At 52.8% G+C, this 23,384-nt stretch overlaps 2 protein-coding genes across 3 annotated transcripts in view; one reads left to right on the top strand and one right to left on the bottom strand.

Moving 5' to 3' along the window:
• Positions 1-5,785, bottom strand: part of RSPH14 (radial spoke head 14 homolog) — a 64,615-nt gene extending 58,830 nt beyond the window's left edge. The window contains exons 1-3 of the mRNA XM_016204288.2: positions 5,587-5,785; positions 4,418-4,520; positions 3,253-3,371 (exon numbers count right to left, since the gene is read on the bottom strand). Of these exons, the coding sequence (XP_016059774.1) occupies positions 3,253-3,371; positions 4,418-4,520; positions 5,587-5,785 (421 nt within the window). The remainder of the gene's footprint in view (positions 1-3,252; positions 3,372-4,417; positions 4,521-5,586) is intronic.
• A 3,941-nt stretch (positions 5,786-9,726) lies between these two features.
• RAB36 (RAB36, member RAS oncogene family) lies at positions 9,727-22,269 on the top strand. Of its 2 annotated transcripts, none has more exons than XM_087828395.1 (11): positions 9,727-9,989; positions 10,662-10,744; positions 13,695-13,786; positions 15,536-15,601; positions 16,018-16,119; positions 16,344-16,408; positions 17,306-17,361; positions 18,260-18,337; positions 18,655-18,745; positions 20,263-20,360; positions 20,819-22,269. In XM_087828395.1, the coding sequence occupies exons 1-11, from the start codon at positions 9,920-9,922 to the stop codon at positions 20,939-20,941; spliced, it is 924 nt and encodes a 307-aa protein (XP_087684521.1). In that variant the 5' UTR covers positions 9,727-9,919; the 3' UTR covers positions 20,942-22,269. The 2 variants fall into 2 exon arrangements, with proteins under 2 accessions (XP_087684521.1, XP_087684522.1); XM_087828396.1 differs by having other exon boundaries at positions 9,729-9,989; positions 20,263-20,382.
• The last annotated feature ends 1,115 nt before the right edge of the window (positions 22,270-23,384 follow it).

Genomic DNA, 23,384 nt, shown 5'->3' with positions numbered 1-23,384 from the left:
GCTTTCCAGTGTGGCCATGGATAGAAAACCCATACTAAGGAGCACCAGTACGAGAGCTGGCTGAGCCTCGAGTGCAGACTGTCCCAGCCAAATCACACTGTCACCTAGGCTACCTGTTGTGCTCAGTGATGAAACTTGGGCTTCAACAGGCTTTGCTACTGCCCAGAGTCACCGCTGATAAGAATGGAGGCACTGAAACAGGTGGCCTCAGCCTACCCAGAGACCCAGCAAGAACACCTCCCGGGCACTGGCCTACCCAGAAGCCACAGCACTCAGAGCACATCCCCCACCAGATGACCTCCTGGGGTGCTCACCTTACTACATGTCTCCCTCCCTCCTTCCAGCTAGAGTGTCTCAGGCCTCCCTTCTGGACATATCACAGACAATGTGCAGCACCCAGGGAATCCTGTAATAAAGGCAGAGGCTCACCACCCAGGCCCCTGATGAGGCTTGTCAGAACCATAGCCCCCCAACTCCTCACTGTACACCCACAGTGCAGAGATTCCAGAAAATTTTGCAGGGAGGAGATGCAGGGGGTGGGACCTGTCCCCCAGATTCCCATAGAGTTTTTGTAATTAAGACAGTGTTGGCCTGACAAGGGCTAGACAAGATGACCTCAAAGCAGACAAAAATCTATCCCAGGGACTGTCACAGGCCAAATGTAGCTCTTAAACCTCACCAAATTCTCTTAAACAGCAGCACCCCCCCAAAAAAACAAAACAAAACAAAAAACACACACACACACAAAAAGAAAACATTGATGAAACTGACTGCATTCAAATGAAAAACTACTGGACCAATGAGTAGACAAATAAACAGTGAAAAGCCACACAACCAGCCAAGGAAATGGTATTTCCGATGTGTGTAACCCACAAGGGTTGGTACCCAGAGTAAATGAAACGCTCCCTCCAATCAATAAGAAATGGAAAAAATCAGTTCCACGAATGGGCTCAGGCTCCTGGGAGGCACTGTGCAGGAGAGGAGACCAAGGGGGTGCCAGGCCGAGGAAAATGCCCCCTCCCCTGGTCACTGGAGACAACGAAGTCACACGTAGTGACGCGGCACAGCAGGCCATTGGGTTGCTGGCTAGGACGCAGCATGTGCACTGTCGGGCCACACTGAGGGCTGCGTTCTCCATGCCCACGACGCTGTCCTCCAGCTGAGCCCCACGCTCAGCAGCAGAAACAACAGCGTGCCTGCCAGCCAGGCAGGGTGAGCACGGTGCGTGTAAGTACACACCCAAACCCCAGGACATGCCGCAGTTATAATGAAACAGAGCCCGTGACACGCCATAGGTAAATCTCAAAATTATAACATTACATTTTTTAAGGAGCGAAGAGATACAGACAGCAAGATCCATTTACATCAAGTTCAAAAACATGAGGGAAAGATCTATATCTAATCACATCTGTGGTAAAATATAAAGACGTATTGGGGTTATAGTTCCCAAATTACTAGTGGCTCCAGGGAGGGCAGGAGAAACGGTGCTGAGTGGGGGAGGTTCACAGGGGGCTTGGGCTGCATTTTTTAACACACATATGAAATATGGCAGGATGTTAAGATTTAGGAAACTGAGTGATGGTACCTGACGTTCATTATCATCGTCTCTCTGCTTCTCTGAATGCTTTAAAGGTTCCTGCATAGCGAGCACAGGGCTCAACCCCAAGCACTGGCCCATCATAGAGACACCCCGATATCCCAGTGCCTCTTACCATTGCCACACAGGAGACTCAGCCAAGGTCTGTTTAAGAAAGATGTCCGCAGGTCCCCATTCCCAGAGCCCCAGAGATGATTCTGCCAGCAAGAGATAAGGGTGGTCTTTTTGGAAGACCACCAGGAGGTTCTGCCTTCCAGGCCAGCATGCTCCCCAGGGCTCCACCCCGGGAGGCCTGCCCCCTGCACTGAGCCCATCGCCGGCGCCCGCCCCTCGCCCTGACTGTTTACGGGACCCTTCATGTGGGGCGCTGTGCTGCATGCTCAGTGAGCAGCTTCTCACTTGACCTTGCTTTAGCCACACCTGAGAGATGAGGCAATAGGCTGTCCAGGGGCACTCAGCAAACGAGGGGCGCGGCAGAACAGAGGGAACCCAGGTCTGTTTGAGTCCTGGGCCACAACACCTGTTTGTCCACCTTAGTGCATCCCCTTTAAGGCCTGATATAATGCATCTTTGAGCCCCTCGTTTAAAATGCTCATTGCATCATGTGACGGAGCTAATGTCAATCGGACACAGATCTCAACCCTCAGGTGGCCATTGCCCTGGACTCTGCATCTCACTGGGGAGGCAGGTGGACATCAAGCCAGGAGACAGACTGGCCTTTGGGGCAGGCCTTTTTAATCCTTAAAAGCACACTGTGGCACGTTACAAAAGAGGACATTTATAGAGTTACAATCACCAGGAAAATACAAATTAAAACCAAAACGCAACACTACCACACACTCACCAAAATAGCTAAAATAAAAAGACAGGAAAGATGGAGTGTGGGTGAGACTCCAGAGCGCCTGGAACTCCCATCCACAACCGATGGCAGTGGAAATTGGTATAACTATTTTCTAAAACCATCTGTAGTATCTTCTAAAGCTGGACATAAACTTATCCTATGCCCGGCTAGTCTCAAAAGAAATGTATACAACATCCACCGAAAGACATTTGTAAGAATGTTTATAGCTGCTCTGTTCTTGGTAGCCATACACTAGAAACCACTAAAATGTCCATTGGCAACTTTGGATGATAAACAGCAGATATATTATTTGGTGGATAAATAAACTGTAGTATTCTCAGAAAATGTGAATATCACACTCTGTGCAAATCAGCAAAAATCAGTAATATATAACATATGTGGATCTCAGAGGCAAAGTGTTGGGTAAAAGAAGATAGAAACACAATAGTACTGGCTAAGTGTTTCCATTTACATAAAGTTTTAAAAGATGCATTAACTAATCTATGGTCTTATAAATCGAAGATACTTTTCACCTTTGGGCAAAGGAAGTAACTGTTAGGGGGCCTGTGGAAAGTTTCTGGAGAGCTGGGGATATTCCATATACATATTGATCTGGGTAGTGATTCTGGGCAGGCTCGCTTAGTACAATTTAATCAATGTTCATGTATGATTGGTGCCTTTTTAATATGTATGTTGTACCTTAATTAAAGCATAAATTTTTTTAAAATGTGCTCTAGACTGTGATCTGCAGCAAGGTACATGCCTGGCCTGGAGAGGAGACCGAGGGGCTGCCAAGCACCCACTGTGAGCCTACCTGCAGGCAGCTGGGCCAGGTGCTTGAATGCCAAGTGCAGGTTCTCCCGGCAGGCTGTCTGGGGGTCATTCAGCAGGTGGGACAGGGCATCGATGATGTCATGCTTCAAAAAGCCTTCTCTGGGGAAGAGAAGTTGGATTTAGACACAACTCAGACCAAGCCTGGAGAGGACCCAGGGAGAACCAAGAGCCAGTTGGCCACCCTCACCCCCTCCTGGATTCTGCACCTGTGCAGCCTGCTGCAGACCGCACCCCTCTGGCTTCCTCAGAGAAGACAAAGGCCAGAAACAGACGATATTTTATGGATTCCCTCCAGGCAGTGAGAGAAGGGTGGCTTTTGCGGTGGTGGAAAGAGCCACAGCTCTGCCCCTTCCTAGCTAGGACTCACACTCAGGTTCTTTGTACCCTGGGCCTTTCCTTTTACTCCTCTGAGCCTCAGTCCTATTGTCTGTAAAATGGGGAAGAGACAGCAGAATCCGTAACTGACCTCTCCTGAATGGACAGCAGAGTGGCCCCCTCTCTCCACCCGCCCAGCACTGATGCTCCAGGGCAGTGAGCCACTTGCTGCCCCTCCCTCTTCTCCCAGCTGAGATGCCAGCTTGCCGGCAGCCAGCTGCTTGCCTTCAAATCTATGATGCCTGTTCAATCCTCGTTGTTATAATTATATAAGTTAATTAAATATTAGGCAAGCCAATTAGATGAGAGAAGAGTGTTTTTAATTTCCTTAAGAAAACCAAGTTGAATGCTTTGGGAAGACTCAAAAGTGAGTCTCTAAAGAAAAGTGAGAGGATTGTAAAAGACCCTGGAAAGTGTCTGCATACAGATTACTTCGTTAATGTCTGAGTTGTTGCTCTACTTTAAAGAAACTAAAGCTGCAAATTAGATGAAGTTACAGGTGTGGTTTAAACCAAAAAAAATGGTGGGAAACTCCAATCAGTGGGCCCATATCAAAGAAAAGGCCTGGGTGGCACACAGGGATTGGTAAATGCCTAATTTGTGTTTGGGGTCAAAATGAACTATTCAAAGGGAACGTATAATTTCTCCGATTCCTGGCTTTTTAACCATTTCTTTTGCTTAACCAACTAACTGCTAGACCCAATCTCATCTGTCCAGGGGTGGGATGTAGCTCCAAAGCCTGACATTGGTTTCCATAAATAGCAGCCCACCTGCCCACATTATGGGTCGCCATGATGTGCAGCGCTTCAGTGGTCTTGATCCGCACCATGTGGTTGCTATCCTTCAGCAAAGCTTTCAGGCTCTCCAGGCAGCCTGCGAGGCAGAAAAACCTTTGAACGTTTATCAGTCTCAAAATTCAACGAACCCAGAAGTCAACAGGTGAGCCAACATCAGGCAACAGAGGTTACCAGGGGTTCTGCTGCTTTTGGGCGTGGGGGAATCACATAACTTAGGAAGTATTTCAGTCACTCCAGGGGGCTCTGTGTGCTCACACCCAGGGACTGTTTCATCAAACCCCTTCGTGGATCTCCCTGCACACTTCCCATCAGTGCCTCCTTCTCTTGCAATCCACCACGGGACTAAGAAAATGGCCTTTGCATTTGGAGAGGCCGGGTTCCAATTCCAACTCTGTCCCCAACTAGTTATGTACCCTTGAATGGGTTGGTTACACCTAGGGATGCCAGACTGAGCAAATAAAAAATCCTGATGTATTTATTTATCAGGCCACCCTAGCCTCACCCCCTTTCTCTGCACCTCAGTTTTCTTACCTGCTGGTTGATAATGCTCCCCCCCTCCCAGAGCAGGTGCTATGAGAACTAAGATAACATAAGCACTGCATGTGTTGGCCCAGAGTCAGGCTCATTAAGCAGCAACCCTTATGACTGAAGCTCCACTAGGTGTTCAAGGCCACACAAGGACCACCACCACCTCTGAAATTAAATCAGCCCTTCAGCCAAGGCTGGAGGGAGAAATGGCAGTTCACTCATCCTGTGCCCAATCTGGGAAAGTTGTGGCCATGCCACTAAAATCACCTCAACTTTTATTTTGGTAATTAGGAGAGTGGGAAACAAGGGACAGAGGTCCCAGATACCATGTGCTTTCAATAGGGCATGTGCCTATCTTTTTGTGACAGCCTTGTGGATGAAACAGATAAACAGGGCAGTTTGGTAGATCTGTGGCCACCTGGTCGAGCCATAGCAGAGGGGGCTGGTTTGTAGCTCTGCGTCGGCTGCTGGGGTTGTCCTGCAACAACTGACTGACCAGCTGAGAGGGATGCTGGGAAGGGACCAGGTCACCTCAGCTCCTCCCACCTCAAGCTACTCTATGTCTGTCCATCCAGATCCCAGTCATGGTCACCTGGGCTCTGTGACACTCTCACCTATGTCGATGGCCACATAGACATGCTCGGGGTCGTGCATGAGATCACACAGAGCCATGAGGGCTTTCTGCCTCGTCAGCAGGTCCTCCGACTGCAGTTCCTCATTCAGCTTGGGCAGGGCCCGAAAGCCATAGGCAATGGCAGCCTGGGCGGGGTTGATGTCAGGAGGCAGGTACAAAGAGATCCAGGTATGGGCCATCTTTCCACACCAGCAGAGGGTGACTCTGTAGCTTTCAAAACGAAGCTCTGCAGAAACCACTGATTAAAAGAACCCAAAAAGTTGTCATTGTTACTACTGGGATTTAGAAGCTACTTCTCATTGGATCCTCAAAACTGTAAGCACAGCTGGGTGGATATTTTTACAACCATTTTACAGATGAGCAAACTGAGGCAGTGAAGGGATCTGCTCACGGTCACAGTGAAAGTAAGTAGCAGCCCAAACTGCAAACTCCAGAGTTCTCCCATGCTTAAGAACAGAAGAAAGCAGCCACACTTTACTAATCTGATCACTAATTTAGTACCTATCTTGTGCCAGCAATAGCTAGTATCTAAATCAACTACCGCAGAAGAAGGGGATGTGTATTATCCTCATTCTACAAAGGAAGACGTTAAGGTTTAGAGATGAGGAGCTTGCTGGAGGAAACAGAACCAGTAAGACTAGGAGCCAACGTTCGAATCAGGGTCCAACTCATTAACCCATCAGGGACCCATATTCAGATGCTTCTGACACATCCACAAAAGAGTTCAGAAGGAATTACTTTAAAAAGGTTAAAAGGTGAATTATTTTTATTACACACACACACACACACACTCTTTGAGCTACTGTAGGCAGTGTGGCTTAGTACTAAGAACGGGCTCCAGACCCGGGTCACGGGTGGCCCTTGACAATTTCTTCCTCCATCTGTGTCTTTCAGCAGCTGCAAAAGCGACTTGATAATTGCAAGTCTCGCTCCCAGAGTTGGCGTATGACCCCATCCTCATGAGCCTGGCACACCACGGCTCCAGATATGTCGGCCGTGGTCACTGTTGCGGCAGTGGTTGTTGCTGTCAGTGTTTGGTGGCAGTGACGGGCCCCAGCCCTGTAGGATTCTGCTCCAGTTAAAGAAGGAAACCGAACTCTGGTCTTGGGCACCAGGTGTCAGGGGGAGGCCGACGGCCCCGCTGGGAGGGACGCGGCCATTTCCTGTTTGGGCTCCCCCTGCAGGGAACGGTGGGCCCTGGGGACAGGGGCCTGCCCTCCTCTAAGGGGCATGGGCTGCGGATGAAAGAGCCTTGGGGTGTGAGGACGAAGGACCCATGCGAGCGGGACTGCGTGGGTCTGGGGGCCCCCTGTCTTGGGCCCCTGTCTGGTGCCGCCGGCTCACCTGCCTCGCGCGGTCCCTGTGGCGCAAGCCCGTTGCCAGGCGACCCAGTTGCCGGGCGACGCACGCGGCGTCCTCAGCGCCGCGCTCTGCACACTTGGCGCCCACTGCGCAGGCGCGAACAGCCCTGAGCTGGGACCCGCTGTAAAGCGGGGAGGATGGTGTTTTACAGGGTTACTGTGGGGAGCAAAGGCGGCTCAGCTTCGTTTATGGCACGGAAGGGAAGGGAAATGAACGTGTACGGCCTTCTCTGTACTGAACACTTTGCGTGCCTTTAATCCCCAAAGTAACCCCCTGAGGTGCTAACATTATCCATTTTACAGGCAGGAATCTCAGAGGTTAGTAGCTTGGGGAAATCTCACACAGGCCCCATCCCAAGACTGCCTAGCCCTGCTCATGCTCCTTGCTCTGCAGGCTGATCGCCTGGTAATGACACAGATCGGCCGCTGCAGTGGACTAATCTTTTTAATTGTGTGACCCTTAGTCTCCTTGTGTGTGAAATGGGGAGCTGAGTGAAATAGATTCTCAAAGCTGGGAACCCTGGGCCTCTCAGAATCTGGGTATAAAGTCTTTTTTTTAAAAAAAATTGCCCTTCAGTTTTATCATTTTTCAATCTCCTTTTTATCTTTTTAAATATACATATAACATTATACGTAGCACGTATGTTAATTTGTGAAACATAGAAATCTGATAACCACCTGTGAATACACCACGAAAACATTATCAATGCCTGTGTCCCCTTCCCTTTTCCCGTGTCCCATCCTCCTCTCCAAAGGTAACTGCTGTCTCATTTTTGTGATTATACAATCTTTACAAGCGCCTCTGGAGGCCATCTAGCCCCACATGGCTCACTCTCTAAACAGAAACTAGCTTACAGGAGCTCAGTGGCTTGGGTCAGCTTTTAAACAGCCATTAATTACAGGAATTAATTTTGTTGTGTGAGCTCTAGTAGACAGGCATATGGCATTCAGGCGCCATTAGATTCAGAACAATGCAGATTAAGGTCCCTAAGTGGTAGGCATGTCGATCACTTGCCACTGCAGGGTGCTAGACTCTAATCAAATGCCAATACTACAGCAAGAGCTCTTATGCCATGATTACAAAGAGGAGGAGGTGTCTGCAGGAAAGAGTTGAAGGAAGGAAGCACACTAAAGTACACTAGAGCTGACCTGGAAGGGCCAGAGATGTGGGATGTTATTTATTCTGTGTTTTGATGTATTTCTTTTCATTTGACTTATTTCTTTAATAGGCAATATATACACATCAAGGAAAATCCAAAAAGTATGAAAGAAAATGTCTCCCTTGATCCCCAGCCAACAGGTTGTCTACATCTGTGGCAACCACGGGTATCTTTCCAGATGTAAACTAAACTTACACAAGTAAATATGATTTATTTACTTTTTAATATTGCGGCAGCATAGTTCAAACACTCTTTCCCACCTTCTACTTCTTCCTCTTTTTAAATCCTCACCCAAAGACATGCTTATTGATTTTGGGGAAGGGGTGTAGGAGAGAGAGACACAGAGAGAGAGAGAAACATTGATCGGTTGCCTTCCCATATGCTCCCCATCCAGGGATCAAACCTGCAACCTACATATGTGCCCTGATTGGGAATGGAACCTGAAACCTTTCAGTGTATCAGACGATGTTCCAACCAACTAAGCCACACTGGCTGGGGCTCCACCGTCTCTTTTTTAATTTAATATTTGTTCACTCATTTAACATTCACTAAGTGTCTGCTATGTGGAGGCACTGTTCCATCAACGTGATACATCAATGAGCTAAACACAAAAACCCCTGTTGTCATTGCTCTCAGTAGAGGGAAATACACAATCAATATAAGCCATAAGTTATATAACATGTTAGAAAATAGTAAGTGCCTGGAGAAACAGAGCAGAATAAGGGGTTGGGAAGATGTTGTAATTGTAAATACGGTACTTAGGGGAGGCCTCATCTAGAGGTAACATCTGAGCAAATTTGAAGAAGGTGAGGAAAGGAAGCGATGTGAATATCTGGGGAAAGAGCGTTCCAGGCCCAGGGAACAGCCAGTGCAAATACCTGTGTGCCTGGCCTGTTAGAAAAACAGCAGCAAAGAGGACACTGGAGCAATTGGGGGTGGGATGGAGGAGGGTGGTAAGCATTAGGGGATGAAGTAAGAGAGAAAATGGGGCCAGGGCAAATCACAGAGGACCTCTTGGGCCATTATGAAGACTTCATTAATCTGAGAGCCACGAGGAGACATTAAAGGGTTTGGAGCCAAGGGTGGACATGATCCGATCTGTGTTTTAACAGGATATCCTACTGAACTGGGAATAGAATACGGGCAAGGGCGGAAGCAGAAAGACCAGTTAGGAGGAGAGAAGATGAAGGCTTGGGCCGGGATGATACCAATGGAAGATAGGAATACTGGACATATTGTCAGCGTAGAATCTATAGAATTTACTGATAGATGAGATATGGGATGTGAAAGGAGTCAAGGGATCTCAAAGATCCCTCCATACCAATATAGAATAAAAACTATGAAATATTTACATAACCAGAAAAAAAACACCATATTTAATATATTACAAAAATAAATACTTAAGCGCTTCACATCACAATCCCTCCCAGTCTGAGCCCCCACCCCTGCGGGCTATGTTGGTTGCGGGGAGGTCCAGTGCGCAGGTCTCTCCGCCGTCAGCCCCGCCCAGGCCCCGCCTTAGGAGCCCAGGCTCCACCCCGGCCGCTCTGACCCCGCCCACAGCCCCATATCCGGCCCCGCCCTCGTTACCGTCGTGCTCTCGGGCGCTCGCGCGGAGTCCAGGCAGTAGCCTTGTCAAGTGCTCACCGCTTCCTCCTGGCCCTGGTTGCTATGGTGACAGCCCGTTCTGGCCGCAATGGGACTATTTCCGCTGTGAGCCCCGCCCAGACCCAACCCTCCCGACGTCCAGGATTGGTCAGACGGCCTCCGGTCCCGCGTGGCCGTGGTTGCCATGGTGATTGCTGCAGCGAACCCAGCCCGACCAGGCCGCGTTGAACCCCGGTCCTCCGCAGCCACTGCGGGTGAGTCCGCTGCGCCCCTCGGCCCCACCCTCGGCCCACCTCCCACCGCCACATTCTGAACCCGGCCTGAGGCGCCCCTGGGCCTCAACATTTCCTGAACCCCGACCCTGGGCCAGGCCCGTGCTGGTGCTGGAGGAGAGCTGGGTCAGGGCGAGGAGGACGAGAGGCCTCGGTCAAGGCCACCCTAGAGTGGAAGCGGGGAGGGCAGCAGGAGAGGTAGGGCTGTTGACTAGGCGTCAGGGGCCCGTCCTGGGTGGGGTGGCAGATCTGTGGGCTGAAACCTAAGGCCCTCGGCCCACGCAGAGCCTTCATCCCTTAGAGACTAGGAGCAGGAACCGCCCCTCCACCCCCCATCCCATTTCACTTCTTCACCGGCCTGCGAGGCCTGAGATGTGTGTGCCATGCCTCACTCACAGCCGAGAGGGGCCACTCCTGGTTGGACATCCGACAGGAGGAGAGAGACCCAGGGATTCTGGACCCCCAGGCAGGGTGGAGCAGGTCTGCCTGTCCCCAACCCCCACCACACTGCCTGCAGATTGAAGCATGCTCCTGACAGAGGAGGAGGCTTGGATCTGTTTTTAAAGCTACTAAAAAGTTAGGCATAAACTTGCAGGTGAGTCCCTGGGCATTGGCACAGCTCCCTAACTCTCTTTCCCCTGGTTGGGTCTACAGAACTCTCTGGAAGGATGAGGTCCTCCCTGACGCCTTTGGGGCCCCCTGTGAGCCGGGACCGCATCATCGCCAGCTTCCCTAAGGTAGAGAGTCATTAGGCCAGACCTTTACATGTGCACTACTCTCCTGAGACCATCCACATCTAGCTTGCCCCACCTACACTCCCCACCAGAAACAAACCAGGTGAATCAGGGAGGTCAGCTCCTTGCCAACAGACTCCAGGAACTTACTAGACTTCTTGAGAAGCTGGGAGACATGGCGTTGTCTTGACCGAGGTGGGCCAGGAGACACTGTGGCATGGGACTTTGCAATCAGACAGTCGTGGGTATGAATCCTGAATCTGTCATTAAGCTGTGTGACTGTGGGCAAGTTACTCAACCTCTCGGAGCCATTGTTACTCAGAATAATTTACTGGCTCATAGTAAACGGGAACTCCCTTGCCTGAGTAGTGGCCGTTGTTGTTCTCATCATTATTATTATTATGATTATCAAAACAGCACTCCAGTTTCCTGGCACCAAATCCAGGGTTCTCCCTCCTTGTCATTCTGCCCTCAGTTCCTACTGAAAACTCAGTTCTCTTCCATCTATATTAAAATCCAACATTAATTTATGCAGAAGTGCAAATTAGTACAACCTCCTTAGGGGATGTGGGACAATATTTCCCAGCATTGCAATGCCCCCACCCTCTGATCCAGCCATTCAAGGCCAGGCATTGCAACAGTTTGTAAAGCTAAAGGTCAGACACAATGTAAATGTCCTTGGAGAGGGAGCTGCTTAATCAACAAAGTGCTACTTGCTAACAAAGAGAGAGAAATGAGGCACCTCTCCAGGTGCTAATGTGCAGAGAGAGCCAAAGTAAAAATGCAAGGATTGGAGCAGTGTGTGTAGCAAACTACTATGTGTGACAGAAAAAGAAGGGAGAAGAGAAACGTATATGTTTGCTTATACATGCAGAAAATATCTCTGGAAGAATACATAAGATCCAGCTATTGGGTTACCTCCATGTGGCTTGGGAGAAATCTCCATGGAGTAACCTTTTACCTTTGGAATTCTGTGCCCAGGCTGTTAGAGAAGGAAGTGACTGTAGTCTCTGGGTATTTTGGATCTGCAGTCATTCCTCCTGCCCCTTTTCTGCTTCCCCCCAGAGTTCTTTTTCCACACACCCACAAAGAAAGCCTTGATGTCTCAGACCCATGGACAATTCCCCCAGGATTTTCCATCTCATTAGACGCCCAGGCGATTACTTCCAGACTGTCAGGGATGACAAAGACTGGCATTTAATGAGCCAAAAGGAAAGGAAATGTGATTGGCACAAAACAGTCCAGGCCTTAGGGGCCGAAGGACCCCATTTACAGAGCAAGACAGTGAGGCTCAGAGAGTTAGGGAGGGCTGCCTGAAGTCACACAGCTGGGCATGGTGGAGCCAGGATTTGACCTGGCTGTGGTTGACTACAGAGCTCTGACTTTCCCCTACCCTGGGAGGCATCTGTTTCCACAGAAGGTCAGATTCTCCCCCACTGCCTGTGGCAGTCAGGAGTCACAGGCCCCAGCTGGCCAAGTTCATCCTGTACCCCAGGACCATACCATTTCAGACCTGAGAAATTTGTGGTCTGGTGGGGCAAGTCCTTCCCTTCACTCTGTGTGCCTCAGTTTTCCTGTCTCTAAAACTGGCTCACACTGCCTGCCCAGCCTTCCTTATTACACTTCTCCAGTCCAGCCAAAATTAAGGGATTCCTCTAATGACCACTGTGCCCTGGCTGGGCCCCAATTTGAAGGTGACATACAAGTCGACAGGAAAAAGCAGCCAGCTTCCATATTACGTAGCCAACACTCTTCTGAATGAGTGTGGGCTGCTGGGCTAAGCTGTTCCCCTGCGTTACCCTTTTAATCCTCCCACGACCAGATAAAGAGGTGCTATTAGGAGTGTCCCCCCTTTAGAGATGAGGAAATAGGCTCAGTGAGGTTTGCAAAGGTCCTTCCACTGTCCCTGCTGTCTTGGTCAGACCTGGAGCTGAGAGGGCACATGGGCCAGAGCCCATGCCAATGCCTGAGAGCTCAGAAGAAACACTAGGGCTAAGGGATGTGACCAAACCCCTGCCACAGGGGACCTGTAGGTCTAAGCAGTGCCCTGAGGAACAGAGCAGGTGCCGTGTCATAGCAGAGCACATAAGCAGTCTCCAGTGATGCCATTCTCTCCATGTCCTTGCCACACTCTATGCTTAGCCTTGGACAATCTGAGAACAAAACTTAATGGTCATTTAAGTTTGTTTTTCTAGTTGTGAAACAAATGTACATTCAGCACATGTCATGGCATCTTAATAGCCAGGAACATTAGTTGAGCACTTAGTATGTGTCAAGCTAGCTCTGTGCTTTACAAACATTATCTCATTTTATGCCCCCAAGCCCCTGAGGTTTTACCAACGGGGAAATTAAAGTTCAGAGACATTAGGCAACTGCCCAGGGTCACACAGCAGCTAAGGGTGGATGCAGGTCTTCTTGACCCTGAGGTTGTGCTCTTAAACCACTGCCTAGTTCTGTCTTCCAAATATTGTGGACGACCTTAATGCCTTCCGGGGCATTTTCCATGCACATATATACATATTTTAAAAACAAAAATAGCATAGACATCTCTAGAAGCTGTAGGAGGATCTTGGAGCTAAAAGGGCCCTTACAGTTCACCCTTTGTCTCGCCCCAAGAGGACCAGAGGAGACAGAAACCTGCCATGTGCCCATAGTAAGGGCATAGCCACCCTAGGTGAGGCCCAGCTTTCCTGGTCTCCACCTGGGCTCTTTGGTCTGGCTCTGCCCCTGCTACTCCTCTTCGGGACACATAAGACCTGGAGTCTTGATGCTGCTGACAAGATAGAGGATGGATGTGACAGAGGGACCAGGGAAAGCTAATGAGGCTGCCAGGTGTGAGGCTTAAGTGGTTCCTGCAAGTCACTACTTCGCTGTCCTGCTCGGTGATGGAGTCACAGCTTTGCAGGGTGATGTGCCCATTTGTCTGTCTGTCTGTCTGTCTGACTCTTTCCAGTGGTACACGCCTGATGCCTGCCTGCAGCTCAAGGAGCACTTCCATGGGCAGGTCAATGCCGCCTGCCAGCGCAGGAACACAGGGACTGTTGGGTGAGCACAGGGCGTGGGATGTGGGGGAGCCAGCAGGAAGGAATGAGTGCATGAGTGGACATGTGAATGCACACGTGAAACACTTACCCAGACTACACCAGGGCAACCCAGGATAGGCCTGAACACGATGGGAATTTTAGCTGGCTTTATTGGCTACGTTTCTGCTATATAGAACAGCTTTCCCGTTTCTCAGTAAGTCATGCACGTGATTTTTCAGCCTGAGGTCTCATCATTTGCCTTTTTCCTTTGTAAAGTTTTTCCTGCTCTGTCAGGTCCTCAAAGGGCCTTCTCTGAGCCCCCCACTACCCCTACCCTTGTCTGGACTGGGCTGGGCAGGGCACCCCTCCTGTGAGTTCCTCTGCCCAACACACTTATCTCAAGAGATCATGAGTTTGCTGCCTGGATTCCTCACATGAGGGTGAGGGCTGAGTCTGCCTTGTTCCTGCCTCAGCCACACCTGGCCCTGCTGGCACAGGGATGCAACACTCACTCCTTTTAACAAACAGGTACGAGGGCCTGCTTTGGTGCCTCATCCTGAGTAGCTCACAGTCTGCTTGGGGAGTTGGCTGATCTCGGAGGTGTCACACAGGTGTGGGGAAGTTGCAGTGCAGGCCCAGTTCTGAGGTTCCCAAGGTGGCTCAAAGTGAGGCAGGGGGCTCAGGTCAGAATGTCCAGAGCAGCTGTGGTCTTGGGATGAGAGTAACGGCCACCATACCAGGTGCTTCACGCAGATGATCTCCCTGACCCTTCCCAAGAGCACTGGAAGGTGGGGAAACTGAGGCACAGAAGGTACCCCTACAGCACCTCAGCAGTACCTTTATTCCTTCATCTGAGAAGCAGAGTAGCTGACACCCTGTTCTAAAACTAGAGGCTGCCTGGGAGCAGAGTAGACACAGACTCTGCCCTCACAGGCATGGCCAGGTGAGCTGCACCAGGTCACCAGTGACACGGAGGTGCCCTCTTCCTGTCTGCGGGCACAGGAAGTGCCTGGTCAGGTGTTACTTGTTGAGTTTTTACATGAGCTGCAGAAACTCAAAGCATCACCTGCAGTCCCAGGAATGCTGCTGCACAGAATGCAGGACACACAGAGTGAGGTGGCAGCTGCTCTTGGTGAGCAGAGTCACCAGAGAGCCTGAGAACCTCAGAGCCGATTTACCTCCAAGCTTGCAGACCCGAGTTCTGTCTATGACGAGCCATTGGCCTGGCTGGCCCTAGCAGACACCTCCAAGGGAGTGGGTGTGTCCCTCTCAGGAGTGACTGCTTGCAAGGAGCAGGAGGATCCCACCAGGAGTGTAGCCCCAGGGGTGGTAGGAGGTGCTGGGGCTCTGTCCCCCACCCCCCTGCTGTGTCCCCAGCTCATGGGCACTCTGTCTGCACCCTCAGAGTGCTCCAGGTTCCCGGCTGTGCCCCCAGCGTGGATGCAGCCTCACATAGGGCTCTTCCCTGTGCTTCCTCAGCCTCTCATTGTGCCCAGATTCTCTAATTCTCCTGTCAGGGACTTGGGCTCAGCATGGTTAGGGGCACATCCCCAGGGACAGCAGAGTCCCCAGAACTAAAGCAGACTCTCCTGCCCTCCTCTCTGACACCTGGGGATGAGCACAGTCATCCCAGAGTGTCTCAGCAAGTGTCCTGTCACCTGTCCAGGATTGAGGGGTGGCTCACAGGTGGGGAGCGCAGGGAAGGAAGAGTCAGTGTGTGAAGATGCTCTTGCGACCATGCTTGAGAGCCACACGGCCATATTCTTCACAGGCTCAGCCTCTCCAAGGTGGTGGTTGTTGGTGACCTCTACGTGGGCAAGACCAGCCTCATCCACAGGTAAGCAGGCCTGGGAGGCCCAGATGACATTGTCATAGTGGAGACTGCTGGGAACCACACCCCGTGGAAGGCGTGCAGGAAATCAGGGAGATGGTGGGGTCAGTGGAGAGTATGGCATCTCAGGACCCTGGCATTGGTCACACTGTCCCCTCACTGCCATAGGCTCACCCCTCACTGCCCTCGCTAGGAAAGGGTGCCCAGTTTCTCTTTCTCTGCCCCTGACTTGCAGTGTTTGCTACAGCCTGCCCCCCGCCTCCCACCCCCACATAGTTCTTGTTGGCTGTCTCTCCATGGTCTGTCTCTATGGATTTTCATCTCTTTAATGATTCCCAATGGCTGGACTTTTAGTTGCTTCCAGACTTTCATTGTTGTGAGCGAAGCTTCTCTGCAGCTTCTCTGATAACTTGCTCCCACAGGTTTTGCAAAAATGTTTTTGACCATGACTACAAGGCCACCATCGGGGTGGACTTTGAAATAGAGCGTTTTGAGATTGCTGGGATCCCCTACAGCCTTCAGATGTAAGTCCCTGTTGTTTGGCACTGTTGCCTGCATGGCTTATGGGCGGGCTTTGGGGACACCCCTGATGAGCTGTTTCTCAACTGTCCAGTGGCACTCAGCGAGGACCCATCTGAACAAACAGGGCACTGCTGCTCATGGCCCCACTAGCCTACTGAGCTCCGACTACTGCAATCACTTAATCTGCCACTTCTCTGTTTCCCTTTCTCTCTCTGCCACCGGACAGCTGGGACACAGCAGGGCAAGAGAAGTTCAAGTGCATCGCATCTGCCTACTACCGGGGTGCCCAGGGTGAGCAGTGGGTAATGGCAATGGTAGGGCCCTCAATGTCATGCAGCAGAGGGCTCCCTGCCAGCTAAACAGTGATTAAGTCCGGGCCCTCTGCACAGGCCCCATATCTGTCCCCAAGAAGCACTGAGAACCCCTCTGGCCAGTCCTCGGGGCCTGGACTAGCCTCAGCAGTCACACCCTTATGAACCCTGTGGTGATGGGCTCCCAGTGAGTCTCAGCCCCAGTGTCAGCTCAGAAAGACACACAGAGGGAGAAGAGCATGTCCAGAGACCCCAGAAAGAAGAGCAGAGTTGACTCCAGGGGGAGGCGGGGAAGGCTAGGCCACTGATGAGATGGGGAGAGGGGGCACACTGCATTTCTGTTTTCCACCCTCCCTGCTCCTCAGAAATTGTTTCCCTAAAGCTGATTGTTGCTGATTGCTGTCACGGCATAGCTGCCATTGGTCAAAAGCCTGCCCTGCATCAGGCCTTGAACCAAGAGCTTTTAAAATATCTGCTCTGGCTTAAACCTCACAGCAACCCTGAGAGCTAGAGGTAACTGTCCTCACCATTTCACAGATGGGGAAACAGGTAGTTAAGGCCCTCATCCGAGCTCTCTTAGCTATGCATGGCAGAGGGGAGATTTGAACTCAGGAGCTCCAAGCTCATCTTGCCTCACTGGATCCCCTACTGTGACTGCTGGGTGTGGGTCAGGGAGGGCATGAGAGGGTGGGTCACGAGGGGAAGCCATGGGATGTCTCCTTCCCAGCCTCCATTGTGAGGGCCAGAGCTGAGTGCCTTGGGGCTCACCCCAGCAGTTCCTGGGGAGCAGAGAGCTGCCTGAAGGGAGCTGCCCTTGTCATGCGCTTTTTGTCTCACTTATTGCTGACCAGCTCTTGGCTTTTCCCCACATGTGCAGTGATCATCACAGCCTTTGACCTTACTGACGTGCAGACTCTGGAACATACCAGGCAAGTCTGGGAATCTGCAGCCCCTGTGGTCCCCCTGGGCTCAGAAAACCACCTGGAAGGGCTCCCCAAATCTGGGCCCATGAGCTGGACCCATGAGCTGGGCCCCTGACGGCAGGTGTGAGGGACCAGCTCTCTTGTCAGGACTGCCCACAGGTGACTTACTATTCAGTTGCCCTATCACTCAAGATTTGCACCCACATGCTGAAGTCAGGCTGTCTGAGGGTGCATCACCGGCATAGTCGCAGGGGCCTGTGCTCAGAAGGGCCTGTTTTTGCTCTGCTGCTCTGCTGTTGCCATCTTGAAAGCCTTAATGTTGGATGAAGGGCCTTGGATTTTCATTTTTCCTTGGCCCTGCAAATTAGATATCCGGTCCTGTCTGAAGGGACGTGATTTGGCACTTACTGTCTTGGGCAGAGATCTAGACAAGAGAGCTGGCAACATGACCAGTTCCCAGAGCCCTCCTGCTTCTTCCGGGAATCACCCAGCTAATGGACCAAGTCGCCTTCCCCTCGCTTTTGTTTGGTCATTCTAGCATCCCTCAAACCCTGTGAGGGAGGCTGGGAGAGCGTTTCGGTTCATAATAGTGCAGGACTCGCCCAAGTAGACACAGGGCAAGGGCAGAACTGTGGTCAAGACTGGGCCTCCACCTCCCCTGACCGGTGCTCTTGTGACCCCACTCCCCTGTAGTCCAGCCAAGGCCCTTCTGGCCTCAGGCCCAGCGCCTTCTCAGACAGTGTGGGTCAAGGTACCCTCAAGGCATCTCCCGGCTCAGTGTTCCCAGCCCTGGGGAAGAATCGGTTCTGCACCCATCCCCTGGTCTTTCTCAGGCCTCTCTGGGTGGGTAGGGCTGTCACAGCCAGTCTCACCCCCACCACCATCAACCCTCTGTTTATTCCAGGCAGTGGCTGGAGGACGCACTGAGAGAGAACGAGCCGGGTTCCTGCTTTGTATTTCTCGTGGGAACCAAGAAGGACCTTCTGGTGATCCGTGGTGGCCCCCAGGAAAATGTATCTGATTTCAGGCCAAGCTTGGGAACTGGAGGGTGGCACTGACATGGCCAGATGAGGATTTGAAGACTACAGGCCTGGGACCTGAAAGTTAGGGGCGCTCATCTCAGGGAGGCGCAGCTGGTACTCAGACTTGCCCAGGACTGCTGGGGTCTCACCCCTGGGTGGGCATCCCCCACCCACCCCTGAACTGGGGCCTGCCCAGGGTGAGATGGGGAGGAAGGAGACATAGTGGGAGGTGGGCGGCCACCTCCCAGGGCGCCCCCTTGAAGAAGGACCACTTCTCCCAGTCAAGGGCGGCGTGTGAGCAGGCAGAAGTGGAGGCCGTGCGCCTGGCCAACGAGATGCAGGCCGAGTACTGGTCGGTGTCAGCTAAGACAGGTGAGTGAGCACGGGGCTATCGCCATGGTGGACTCGGGCCAGCTGTGGGAGGCTCATGCATTTCCTTCTACGGGCCACCGAGTTGCCCTCCGTCGCAGCCAGCTATGCTTATGACTGTTCAGGGCTCCCCATTGCCTGAGCAGAGTCTCCTCATCTCTAGGGGAGACTGGGAGCCCTGCCCCATGGGCCACAGGAATAGTGACACCTGACCCTTTGGGCAGGGCAGTTTTGTCCCTGTGAAGTCACTTCCAGGGTCCCAGGATGGCAGTGCCAGGTCTAGGATTAGAACTCAGCCCTCACCTGTAACCACTGCAGCGTCCTGCCCACAACCTGTGGATGCCGTGTGAAAGGCACTGCCTGGCACATAGAAGGGCCTGGTAACTGGCAGCTCCCATCCCTTCCTTGGGTGGCATTGTGGAAGATACTGAAACATTGCTTACGGCTGCCAGCTGTCATTCAGATCACACTTGATCTGGCCCCTGGCCCCTGAGCCACCTTCCTCCATGAGCCACTGTTCACCATGGCCCCGGAAAGATGCCCAGCATCTCTGAGCCTCAGTATCCTCATCTGGGAAGCAGGTGATGCTGTCTATCTCATTTTATTTTTAATGAAAAAGCATGTTTGAAATTACAAAAGCCATATGTATTCACTGGGAAAAATTAGACAATGCAGAGAAGCAAAGAAAAGACCTTGAAAACACAAGTTGTTGGGGGCATAAAATGGAATAGCGGGCAGGGAGCGCCTGGCGCACAGAGGATCTGGGGACTCAGGCACTGTGCCCGCACGGTAGGCCTTGTCCTGGTGAGGGGCCGGAGCAGGCGCTGGCCAGGAGCTAGGTGAGGAGCGGGAAGGCTGAGGATAGGCGCCACAGGTAGAAGCACCACCTCCAGCCCAACCCAACACGAATGTGGTAGCACCCAGGCCTTGGTTCCCTCTGCTCCTTCCTGCTGCACCCCCTGCCCTGTGAGAACCCTCCCTCTCATCAGAGTAACTGCGTGTTCACCGAGGACTCCCTGTGGGCCACACAGAATTTCTCTGCGCAGTTGTCCAGGCTGTTGGCTACACAGGGCAGTGTGCGTGTGGGGGACTGGAACCCCATCCTGTGGCCGGGGGACAGCCTCTTTCACCTGGAGGAGGGTCCCCAGAGGCTCCATGTAGGGCTGGAAGCACATGTTAATCCTCACAGCTGCCCACTGGACAGGTGCTCACAAGTTACAGGAGGGCGGGCACCCTCTGATTGTCACACATCCCCATGCCTGGCCCACAGGACGTGCTCAGTCCGATTGATTAGAAGAATAGATTGTGGGAAGCCAAGGAGCAGAGATTTGAGGGAGCTGCTGGGGCAGGTGGCCAGACTGAGGAGGGGACTGGAGCCTGGGGGAAGCCAGTGCACTGCACTGCCCCAGGCAGCCCCAGAGGTGGACTGCCCTGACCTCATACCCACTGGCTCCCACCCCAATGCGCCTGCGGGTGAGGGCAGAGGCCGACATGGTCACAGCTGTTTCGTGGGCTCACAGGGGAGAACGTGAAGGCCTTCTTCAGCCGCGTGGCCGCCCTGGCGTTCGAGCAGTCGGTGCTGCAAGACCTGGACAGGAGGAGCAGCTCGTGGCTCCAGGTCGGCGATGGAGACCTCATCCGTGCGTACAGGCAGCTGGGTTGGGGCTGGAAGCAGGCCTGTGACCTCAAATCCACGTCCATCTTCCTCCCATCCCCCTCTCTGGGCTGTCCTTTCTCCTATCACTCTAACCTCAGGCCTGTAGTCTCCCTGACCCCACCTGCCAGCTCAGACTCCCTCCCTGGCTCCCCTTGTCTGCCTGGCAGTCTTCTCGTGGGCCAGGCTGGGACTCCAGGCTCCCTGGGTGTGTCCTGGCTTTGGCTCTCCTAGTACCTACCTTTACCCATTCTGTTCCATCACCTGGGATGCGTCTCTGTGCCAGGCCTTGAATGAAAGGCCTTGAGGTTCAAGTTCACAGCTCTGACCAGCAGTCACCAGAGGGCATCAGCAGTGGGGGCCCTGTCCAGTGTCCCTGCAGGTGCCTGGGTGATGTCAAGTGACTTCTCCCCTCCTCATAGGAATGGAGGGAAGTCCATCCGAGACCCAAGAGAGCAAGACGCCCTCCAGCCTGGGTTGCTGTTAGCTGGGGCTGTGTCAGAGGCCTCCACACCCGACACATACATGGACAATGCCTTCTGTGACTGTGGAGGGGTGACATGGAGCCTGAACTCTGCGATGTGTCTGTCTACCCAGCGCTCCAGTGTTCAGCCACTTCTCTTTAGCAGGTCGGGAGCCAGGAAAGGCCCTCACTGGCTGCCCAGGGACTCCACACTGCCCAACTTGTGGGCCACTGTGGTGATATCTGGAAGGCCAGTCTCACCTACAGAGTCACCAGTCTACCCTGGCCTTGAGAGGCCTCAGACTACAGACACACGGCCCACATCTCTTGCCCTCAGCACATGTCAGCATCTGCCCGGGTGCTCTTCCTCAGCTCTCTGTAGTTGGCCTCCGAATCCTTCTGATCTCAGTGGTCCCGGTAAGCAGGACTTGCCAGAGTCAGCACATGAGGAATCCCTACCAGGGACTTTTATGTTTGCAACAGGACTTGCAGCTCTGGGTCTCCCTGTCCACTGTCCCTCTGCCAGTCTTGCAGGGGCCCTGGGTAGCCTTGCCTCTCTGGAGGATGATGGATGAGAAGGCCTCTCTGGCCACTTCTGGCTGAGGGTCCATCTCTGGCTCCTCCTCGACCAGTGGGCGAGGTCCAGCAGAACAGGCCGCTCATAGCCCTCTGGCCCCCCTGGACAATCGATTTCCCCAACCAAGCTGCAGGAAAGACTGCCCAGCTGCCCCTGGGGTAGCTCGCTGCTACATCCCTTGAGCATGGCACTGCCCTGCTCTACAACCGGTGGCAGTCACCTAGACTCTGCTGGGTAGTGCCTACTGTTGCCCCCACTACCCCTCTCCCCCACCTGCCTGCACCAGAAGGGACTGGGAATGAGAAAGTACTGGGCACTTGCCTCTCAGGACCTTTGCGATGGCATCCACGTGTCTTTGGAGGACATTGGAGGCCCTCCAGAGTCTAGCGTGCTCCTGTCTCCACCACCCCTCCTGCACACCCAGACAGGCAGGAACAGCCCAGGCCCCCATCCCCAGCTCCTGCCCAGAGTGCCCCGCCCTCTCCATGCCCTCCTGTTACTTCTCCATGGGGGCTATTAACTGCCCCCTACCACCCCACACTCCCACAGCCCTAGGTGTGAGCCACTCATCCCTGCCCGCCTTGTGCCATAGGCAGGCAGGCATGTCTGGGCACATCCCACCTGCTTCGCGCAGATGCTCAGTGTTTTGCGGGCAGCATTCTGGTCAGTGTTGCCCAGCACCCCGGACAGTGCCCGGCACACTACAGGTGCTCACAGCGACTGCCAAACATCAGTGGGGAAAGAATACTGGCATCTTTTTCTGTTTACTCCCCTTTTGCCACATTTTTAGCTCTCTTTTTTTACAGATATAAAATACTTCTTTGTAAAAATGATTCTTAAAGGAATTACGTGCTTATTGTAAAACAAAACGAGGGTACATAGCTTTGTGTGCAAAATGAAGGCCCCCCTCCAGTTGGTGGCACTCCTGGGAAGTAAGCGCTGTTCACAGCTGGTAGGATTCCTTCCAGACTGTTCCTGTGTGAGCACAACCACGACATTTGTTGCTTGCTTGTTGTTTAATCTGAATGACCTCTCTCCGCACACACTACCCCTCTCTCCAGAGGGACCAGAGTTTCTTAAGCAGGGAGACCTAAGGTCACCTAAGAGCTGGAGCATGGAGGAGAACAGATCAGTTACATTCACATGTTCATTCATTCACATGAGTAAGAACTAGTGAACCAAGGAGAGGCCCTGGGAGAGGAGATCCAGGCCATGGGGGACTGCAGAGGGGACACAGCAACCTGACTGAGGACACCCAGGGCAGGGACGAGAGAAGGTGTGGGTCAGGGCACACAGCTCAGCAGTGCACAGCTCAGAGAGGGTCCCCCTCTTCTAAGGGAGAAGGGCTCCTGGAGGTGGGGTGGGGGCTGGGCACTCTGCCACCCAGGAAACCCAGGGCTTTGGCTACCGTCCCGAGACAAGACACCCTCCCAGCAGCTCCCGGGCTACTCTGCCATCTGCTATGGCCTCCCAATGTCACTTCTCATATGTCGGCCCTTCCCCTGAGGGAAGCTGCTCAGCAGACTGGAACTGTGGCTGTCATACCGCCTCCGTCCAGGAAGAGCAGATCCTTCCCGGACTCTACCCCCCATCCAGATGCCTCCCCAGCATTCAGGGCCACCCGCCACCTGTCTGAGCCTGCATCCCAGGTGACTATGGGAGCTGTCAGTCTGGTGGGCAGGCCCTTTGATCAGCTTGCTTCCCACTCAGTCCCCCAGGGAAGCAGAGCAGCCCCAGGCCTCCCTCGTCCCCCACAGGAGCGTGGCACTGCCTGGCTTGAGGGTGCTCTGGGCCTCTGACCGCTGGAAGCCACAGCCTGGACCATGTCCGTGGTCATGCCTTCAGGCACAGGCTCATCTTGCCCCTGCCCCTGTGCTCTCATGGAAGGCTGGAAGGCAGCCACAATACTCCCCTGGGACTCCCGGGCTGTAAGGGCCTCATCAATAAT

This window comes from Miniopterus natalensis, chromosome 20 (assembly GCF_054644295.1).
Source record: "Miniopterus natalensis isolate mMinNat1 chromosome 20, mMinNat1.hap1, whole genome shotgun sequence".
Classification (NCBI taxonomy): domain Eukaryota; kingdom Metazoa; phylum Chordata; class Mammalia; order Chiroptera; family Miniopteridae; genus Miniopterus; species Miniopterus natalensis.
The sequence above is the reverse complement of the archived record's forward strand: the minus strand, read 5'-3'. Positions and strand labels throughout refer to the sequence as shown.

Bases quoted from the DNA above. Each gene is read 5' to 3' on its own strand.
- RAB36 (XM_087828395.1), top strand. From the start codon at position 9,920: ATGGTGATTGCTGCAGCGAACCCAGCCCGACCAGGCCGCGTTGAACCC. The intron at 16,409-17,305 runs GTGAGCAGTGGG...CCACATGTGCAG, and splicing joins CTACTACCGGGGTGCCCAGG to TGATCATCACAGCCTTTGAC. The intron at 17,362-18,259 runs GTCTGGGAATCT...TATTCCAGGCAG, and splicing joins CTCTGGAACATACCAGGCAA to TGGCTGGAGGACGCACTGAG.